General features: G+C 38.1%; 2 protein-coding genes across 2 annotated transcripts; one reads left to right on the forward strand and one right to left on the reverse strand.

Annotated features, from left to right (window-relative positions):
* The first annotated feature begins 2,527 nt into the window (after positions 1-2,527).
* Positions 2,528-4,825, forward strand: LOC143208558 (mitochondrial import inner membrane translocase subunit TIM50-C). Its single transcript, XM_076423021.1, has 8 exons — positions 2,528-2,755; positions 3,053-3,393; positions 3,542-3,661; positions 3,819-3,926; positions 3,987-4,118; positions 4,204-4,327; positions 4,407-4,510; positions 4,585-4,825. Exons 1-8 carry the CDS (start codon positions 2,614-2,616, stop codon positions 4,675-4,677), a joined length of 1,164 nt encoding a protein of 387 aa, XP_076279136.1. The 5' UTR covers positions 2,528-2,613; the 3' UTR covers positions 4,678-4,825.
* On the reverse strand, positions 3,327-7,888 carry Taf1c-like (TATA box-binding protein-associated factor RNA polymerase I subunit C-like). The gene is made up of 11 exons (XM_076423020.1): positions 7,491-7,888; positions 7,299-7,400; positions 7,095-7,225; positions 6,925-7,015; positions 6,735-6,854; positions 6,468-6,666; positions 6,256-6,391; positions 5,966-6,186; positions 5,614-5,879; positions 5,368-5,541; positions 3,327-5,302 (listed from the first exon to the last, which is right to left on the reverse strand). The coding sequence occupies exons 1-11, from the start codon at positions 7,732-7,734 to the stop codon at positions 4,893-4,895; spliced, it is 2,094 nt and encodes a 697-aa protein (XP_076279135.1). The 5' UTR covers positions 7,735-7,888; the 3' UTR covers positions 3,327-4,892.
* Between the last annotated feature and the right edge of the window lie 123 nt (positions 7,889-8,011).

Genomic DNA, 8,011 nt, shown 5'->3' on the forward strand with positions numbered 1-8,011 from the left:
TCGGCCGCGTTCGCACCCCGGGCGCAGTAAAGGGCGCGTGTTTGTAGGTTTTTCGCACACCGGGCCGCTGGGACGTCTGCGGGGGTGGACCATGAAATGGTCAACCCCTTTCGCAACCGCCCGACTCCCGGTTACGCGTGTATTCACAGCCCGGAATTCCTCAAGTTTGCCCAGGGACAGAAATTAGTCGGAGCGACGTAATTGCTCGAACGTATGCGTTCGCCCGTTAACGTTATGGCACCTCTCATTACGGTCCTAACAGCAGCTGACACAAGCGACGGGTTCATCCCCCGTGCACGGTCTTCGGATCGCCGACGCAAAAATGTAAATGTTCCCTTGGCGAATTCCGGAAAAATTCAACGTCCAATCTGCCTCTCTTGAGCCCTTCTTGTCTCGAAATTCCTCACGAAAAATAAAAAGGTACTATGATTAAAAATTTCGTTCTTAAGGGGTGGTTATCTTCAACCTTTCTTCCCAACAAGGAAAGAATAGCGTCTGTACTTAACTGATTTTGTTGGAAATCATCGTCACGGGTCTGACTCGATATTGTACGGCAAGCGGTAAATTCATTTCGGTGAACTAATTCAGGATGCGGAGATTGCGTGCATTGTTATAAGTTATCACCGGCTACATACCAGAAATTAGTGGTCCAGTTTTGGTTTGTTTCGAAATTGCAATTTTTATTTATGGACACGCATAATAATATATCTCTGTCAACACGAAGTCGCGGTGGCGTTATTAAAATTTGGAGCTTTAACTGCAACGCGTTTCTAGGAAATATAGAAGAAGTACGGGAAGCAAAGAGGGGGGGGGTGGAATTTACGAAGAATCGAGAAGAGGTATTGTTTCGACGGTTAATATTTCGGTTGATAACGCGAACCCGTGACGGTTCAACGTCATTTCGCCACAGTGGTCCCAATTTCGTTGCGATCGTTACTCGAGATTGACGCGGCGAGTGAACACCGGCAAATTATTGTCATTCCATTGGGTCATCCCGTTAGTCATGATTAAGCAAATTTCATACCCGAGCTATTAATATTATAGCGGCTGACCGCGCGACGTCCACAAAATTCCCCTGGCTAGTATAGAATGCATGTACTGACCCCGACAACTGCCGCTACTAGCAAACTTCCTGAAGTTGATTAAACCGGAAAGAGCTTCGACGGCTCGCAGTCGTGCCCACGTTTCCCTCAATTCAACGATTATTACTTAACAATGGCCCGAGTGAACGTCTCGAGCTAGGATCATAGTTTCACAACCCCTTCTCAAGTTCATTGCCCCCTTTCCCAAAATTTTGTTCACCGCCGGGTAAACTATATTCATAAAATTTTCAAATGCAGTTGTGCGCGTAGCTTTTGAATTTTAAAGAGCTTCTATGTGTAATTAAGTGTACAGTGTATCTTAAAAAGTTAGATTCAAAACTGAGGGAATACATAAAACAACTAGAATATCTGAAATTGAAATAATCTGTATAAAAGCCCAGATACGCTTTTAAGTAAACGTTTCATTAAATTCCTCCACAGGCAAGATCCCGCATGGAAGTATAAAGGGAACAAATACAAAATGCACTAAAACAAGTTCCGCAAACTTGTTGAGGGAAAACAATGAGATGTAATCCGCAGGTTTGAAACGAGAAAGCGGATCGTACCCACAAACTTCCTTCATGAAGTCTCTTCCATACTTTTACGTTTTCAGCCAGTTTTGGTTCCTTCCCCGAATTTAAAAAGATTTCAAATGGTAAATAGGATTAATCTGTAGCTTTGTATTCTTGACTTGACTTGTATACATGTACGTCAACGTTTGAATGGTGAACAAAGGCCTCAAGCTTTACATGCATGCGCATTATTGATTTAATTGCGTCGGTGTGTTTAGTAAACATATTGCAATTTGTTAGTCGATTATAACGGTTTAACAATGAAGCTTCGTTAACCATTAATATTGATATCATTGAAATTTTCACCCTAGCAAATTGTACAATTAATTGTTGCTGATACGTACGAGGAACTTGCAACACAAATATTATTCGATTTCATGCTCTTTGTTAACCGATTACAGCATCCTCCTCCCATGGACCACAGCTATGCAAAAAAATTGTGTTGAACCCATTGTGATGCTGTTTTAGATTGTCGCAGGACATTTTCGTGGACACCGGTGCGCTCTATTCATCGATGACAGCGCTACGCCATCAATCAACGGCTATCATACACGAATACACACAGAGGTGCGCTGCCAAAAATTGTCAGTCCCTCGCGAGCTGGACGATGGACCCTCCGGAAATTCGGAGGTGTTCTTCGACAGCTTCAACACCTATCCTTTGAATCACAAAATCAAAAATCGATAAAACCATCAGCTTGGTCAAAATTTATTTTGCTGGTTGCTCGAGGCGTTTTAAAAATGAATCGATTTAAATTGATTTAAATTGAATGATGAACATTTTAGGGATAGATGCAAAGTCTCGACATGTAGCATGGGAAGGAATATTGGAAACTACCTTAAAGAACGCTGGCAAGCTACATCCCTGAAATATCGACAGAGTGTAACATACCGAAAAATCCGAGCACGAGTTTCTCGCGTTTGTACGTCTGCCAGAAAGCCTATGACCTGCTTAAAGTAATGGCATTCGCGACAAGGAGTCTGCGACATTTCTATAAAATATACAATGGAAGTACGGGAGCAATATACTCCACGCTTCGACAGCCGATTACTCGGGTATCCATTTGTCAGACCGTGCAATTGTATAATTACAACACTGAATGTGAGTACAATCGTTGGAACATAACCCCAAACAGCCAAAACGTGTACCCGCATGCTTGGTATTTACTGGAAACTACTATGATTATCACACACGATGAAAAGCCATCCTCATTCTTAATGATTTACAATAACGTTCCCTTGAAGTTTTCTCGGTAATATTATCGCGGTCACTCAACTTTCCCAAATTATTATGGTTTATTTCTCATAAAAGACGCTTTAAATATATCAACAGTTAGAATAGTTGCTATGTTATGAATCGTTCGTATGTCCACGTTCTAATTATTGTTACTCTGTGCAGCTCATCGACCAAAAATAACAGGTAGTTTAACAAATATACAATCAACCGTTGGCACTGTTCAGTCGCTAGCACCAGATGCTTTAGACAGTAAAAGGATAGAAGAAGAAGAGAGAGAAAATGCAGAGGAAAGGGAAAAGAGAGAACATTCGAATAGAATGCTTAAATATAGTTTCGCATTTTTCGGTGTGTTCTTTACGTTCGGGTTATCTTATATTATTTATGACTTGTCGAGGACACAATATGATGAGCAGGGGAATATCATAGAGGATGAGTACTCTAATTTACCATTGTACGAAAGAGTATACAAAAGGGTTAAGAGGGAATATAACTATTATACCAAGGTATGGACTCTTTTGGGTGCAATTACTAGAGGTGAGCGAGAATCCGAAAATGTTGAGCATCGGGTACCTGACATTTTTGGGTTTTCACACATTTCTAGTAATTGCATAGGACATTTAATCATGTATACATATATTCTTGACTTTCTAGATGGTCCAAGAACCCAGCAGGGACAAGTTGCTTCCAGATCCACTGAAATACCCCTACATTCAACCCCCTTATACTTTGGTCCTGGAGCTGACAGATGTCCTTGTACACCCAGATTGGACAGTATGTTAAATGCCTATAAAACTAGAGGATGTCTCCCCTGAAGCAGGCTATCTGAATATTCCTTCTGGTTTTATCATTAAAACCAGAAGAAATCATTTAGTTGGCCTTCTTCAACTGAAATTAAAGCAATTGCTTATTTTGGTTAATTGGTTACAAGTATGAAACTGGCTGGAGATTTAAAAAGAGGCCTGGTGTGGACCAATTTTTAGAAGCTGTTGCCCCACCACAATTTGAGATTGTGGTATACACATCAGAACAGGGAATGGTAAGCATACATGCTGTTGAAATTTTGCATTGCATCTCATATGTTTAATATTATTTTCAGACTGTTTTCCCCATCCTGGATGCCTTGGATCCTAATGGATATATCATGTACAGATTGGTAAGAGATACAACGCGTTTTGTGGATGGGCATCATGTTAAAGACTTGGATTCTCTTAACCGTGATCTCAGTAAGGTAAGTATCATCAAATAGCATGTTTCGCGGTACTAATAAAAATATGTAATTTCGTTTAAACAAAACATCGATGTGATTGCATCAGGTTATAGTAGTTGATTGGAATGCAAAGAGTACAAAATTCCATCCCGAGAATACTTTAAGACTAGCCCAATGGACGGGTAATGATAATGACACGACATTGTATGATTTAGCTGCATTCCTCAAAAGTAAGTTCGCTCTACGATTCTATGCCACACCATACAATTGTTTGAACTACATCAATCTTACGCGATAAATTCTTTTCAGCCATAATAGCGACAAACGTGCAAGACGTACGAGAAGTCCTCAATTATTATAGTCAGTACGATAATCCACTGCAGGTTTTCAGAGAAAATCAGAGGAAGTTACTTGTAAGCAGCTCGCATTAATTTTCACATCGAATGCGTTTCGACATGTACCAACCAACTAATCGAAATTGTTCCAGATGCAAATGGAGGAGGAGGAAAGCAAAGCGCAGCAGGAAAACGGTAAAGTACTTATTTCAAAGTGGAAGCCCTCTTTCCTTCGGGGTCGTTAAGCCGCGGTACAAAATGCAAGATTGTGTAAAATATGAAAAATTTGTAAACCGTCATAAACATGTTCATTCATCCTGCTATTGCACATTACATGTAATTATTGTACAATTTTTGTTATAAATAAATAAACAAGTAATTCGTACGCCAAAATAGTTGGTTCATCATTTTATTCCATAGTTTCGTAAAAAATAATTATATCAACTAAACTTAGTATGTATCATAACTTTCGTTTTTTTCGAACGTGTCCCTTTTTTGAATGAGATTTTACTTTCGGTAGAAGCAGCTCTTGCAACACATTACTGTCTTCCAAGGTAGTTATATCTACTTCTTGCGACACGCTTATCAATTCTTGTGTATTAACCGGTGTCGCTATATTTTCGAATTCTTCTTGAGAAGGAATCGGGGCTTTAGTGTCTGCAGATTCTAGCCAGCTTAAAACCTTCTGATGAGGTGCTGCGGTCAATGGTAACGGTACCTCCTCGCATATTTCCCATACAGCCAGCAGTTCTGGTGCCAATATGTCCATATAAGAATTTAATTTCTCAAGAGACTGTTTCCAGCTTGGATCGAAATAATTATGCGACTCACAGTCGTCACTCTTTAATCGCAATTTTTTATTCGTGAAACCTGTGAAATTGACACATTAGAATCCCCTAAATTGTACGTCACTTAAGATCATTTTGTGAACCTACATTTGTAAATGTGCTGCATATTCGATGTTTCTGATATAGTTAAAGGTACAATTGTTTCTGCTTGCGAAGACACAGCTAATTCCCAAGCATTCAATATGCAGTATGATCTACAATTAACAGCTGAATATTTGTCCATTGCAGTGTCATGTGTTATACATTGGTAGCATACATCCCCTAAAAGATATACTTCCGTAAAATTGTCAATTAAAATGACCTGTATTTGGAATAGATTAATGGTATCCGTACCAATTGAATTTTGAAGAAACAGGAATATATCTCCAGCTTCGTTTCCTATGAGTGCAGAACCAACATTTGACAATTCGAACCTGTTTCTTAGGTATGGGTTCAGACACATTCCTTGCAGTTGGGATTCATTTAATGTTTCCATAATATTAGCAGGGGTGTACGGGAAATTAAAAGAGTGCGAAATTTCGTCGCTTGTCCAAGTATTTAAAATTACTATGCTTTCTGTAGATACTTGACTAGACAGAACAATAAATTCTTTGTCTTCCCTGCAAGAAAACTCTTACTCCATTTCTGACATAGTTATATCTTAAATTTTTAAATAGCCTAAAATTTCTATCGAAGTGTCTGATACCTGTTTGCAACCTGACCAATTAGCGGCGGACTCGTAAACTGATGAGTCCACTTTTGTTGCACGCATTGTTTCGGCGAACGTTTGTCACACATTAAAAGACTATGAGAAGTCCCTACGTATCTACAACAATGATGTCTACTTTCGATATCTAATGTAATATTTTCGCATTTTTCCAGGAATGGTTTTGGACACAATGATAATGCTGGTCGATCATAGGGAATCTATAAATATTTGATTTATGTTTATTCATTCCCGTATGAAGTATGTAATTAAAGTGGTTTTGGGCTTACTCTAATATCAAGATAATGAAGGTAGCATCTATCTACAAATAAAATAATATTTGGGTCCAACGTCTCAAATTTTACTCTCCCCCATAAATCATCTGCTACAGTAGTTTGCATTACAGTGTTACTACTTATATGTTTCCTGTAAGTATAAAGATGGCTAGCATAAATATTTCAATATGTTTCAATTTCTGAATATGATCGTAATTAATATTTACATTTTGGTTATATCCCAAAGGGTCACGTTTCTCTCTGCATTTACTGTGCAATACTGATCAGAATTATGTATACTTAAATCTGTGCTAACTAATGGGATATTTGATGCTTGCCTATGAATTTCAGTCAGATGCCATTTCTCGTTATGTTCAGATAATATATAAAAATTACAGTGGTTTTTGTATCTCCCCAAAATTGTGCCTTAAATATTGATGAAGCTCTGAAATTTCTTCAATTACCATAATACACTTAACAGTATAGGAACTTACATGAATTAGAATTAATATTGTGTTTTAATTCAAATAATGAACCATCAAGTTCACATTTGGCTGCTTTCTGGAGCATTGGTTTCCAGAAGAACTCATCAACATTGACAACAGGTGTGGCAACTAGAAATGTAACTAAATAAGTTATCAGCCCTTTAAATTGGAGAAAAACATTCTACTCTAATGGCAATACCTAATTCACCCATGAAAGGGAACAGTAGTACATTTTTGTTATATATCTGTACATGATCCATAGTTCCACCCGTAAAATACCAATTATAGGCCTGAAAGTAATATTATAAACTATCAACTGAATTAGATTCGTTCCCTCATAATCATTTCTGTATTTTACATTCAACGTACTCCTTCAAAATATGGATCTGGATCCAGGTCCATAATTTCAGCTATATCCGCCACATACTTAGGCATTTTAGCAGTAACAGTTCTGTCTGTATGTTGCCATTTTATATTATGTTTACGTATCTGCCCTAACTCTATAAAAATTTGTATTTATACGTATATACATTGAATAGTATCAAATATACACAGTAATTGTTGCGTACTCACCCTTCTCGTGTTTAAGGTAATAATGCTTCAGTCTTTGATTATCGTCGTTCATATGATTCTTCAGCGTAAGAAGTTCTAGCGCAGGGTCTTCTTTGTTTAACACTACATTAACAAATAGATGTTACACAAACGGAGAGAGACATAGTCATAATAAATTAATATTATTTTATCGTGTTCAAATGAGCTGCTTACCAGTCCTTGGAACTCTAACAGGAGGCAATAAAGGCCTTGGTAAATCACAGTGGTAAGGATAATCCTGATATTGTTCGACAGCGTTCTCCAAGTCAACATCATCCACAGAGAAATTATTATGTAAATTATATCCTGGCACCAGATAATGCGGATAATTTTTCAAAAAGGATGGTTTCAATCTGTCGCGTAAGTTTGTGTCGGCGCGTTTATATGCTTTCGACGTTAATATATTTTGATCCTCCATTATAATTATTTAGAAAATTGTTGGTGTTAATCGTTACAATACTGTTTTGATATTTGTTGCACTGGTACCAGGATATTTACAATACATAATTCTGTTAAACCTCCTGACATGTTCTTCCACGTGCTGTTCTGACGGTCTTGGACGGTCTTCTGAATAAAGAGAATCCTCAGCGTCTGCGCAATGGCGTTGTGGTGGCAAATTTGAATTCAAATTTGATTTGAGCTGGAGGAAGGAGAATCGCTTCAGAAATGCTACTTCTAAAATATGATAGGGAGAT

This window comes from Lasioglossum baleicum, chromosome 5 (assembly GCF_051020765.1).
Source record: "Lasioglossum baleicum chromosome 5, iyLasBale1, whole genome shotgun sequence".
NCBI lineage: Eukaryota > Metazoa > Arthropoda > Insecta > Hymenoptera > Halictidae > Lasioglossum > Lasioglossum baleicum.

What these genes read in the sequence shown, in the direction of transcription:
- LOC143208558 (XM_076423021.1), top strand. Translation starts at nt 2,614, where the DNA reads ATGGCATTCGCGACAAGGAGTCTGCGACATTTCTATAAAATATACAAT. An exon ending in GTATAATTACAACACTGAAT is followed by an intron (nt 2,756 to 3,052) that starts GTGAGTACAATC and finishes TACTCTGTGCAG; the next exon opens with CTCATCGACCAAAAATAACA. An exon ending in TTGTACACCCAGATTGGACA is followed by an intron (nt 3,662 to 3,818) that starts GTATGTTAAATG and finishes ATTGGTTACAAG; the next exon opens with TATGAAACTGGCTGGAGATT.
- Taf1c-like (XM_076423020.1), bottom strand. Translation starts at nt 7,734, where the DNA reads ATGGAGGATCAAAATATATTAACGTCGAAAGCATATAAACGCGCCGAC. An exon ending in TTACCTTAAACACGAGAAGG is followed by an intron (nt 7,226 to 7,298) that starts GTGAGTACGCAA and finishes AAATTTTTATAG; the next exon opens with AGTTAGGGCAGATACGTAAA. An exon ending in CCCTTTCATGGGTGAATTAG is followed by an intron (nt 6,855 to 6,924) that starts GTATTGCCATTA and finishes TTACATTTCTAG; the next exon opens with TTGCCACACCTGTTGTCAAT.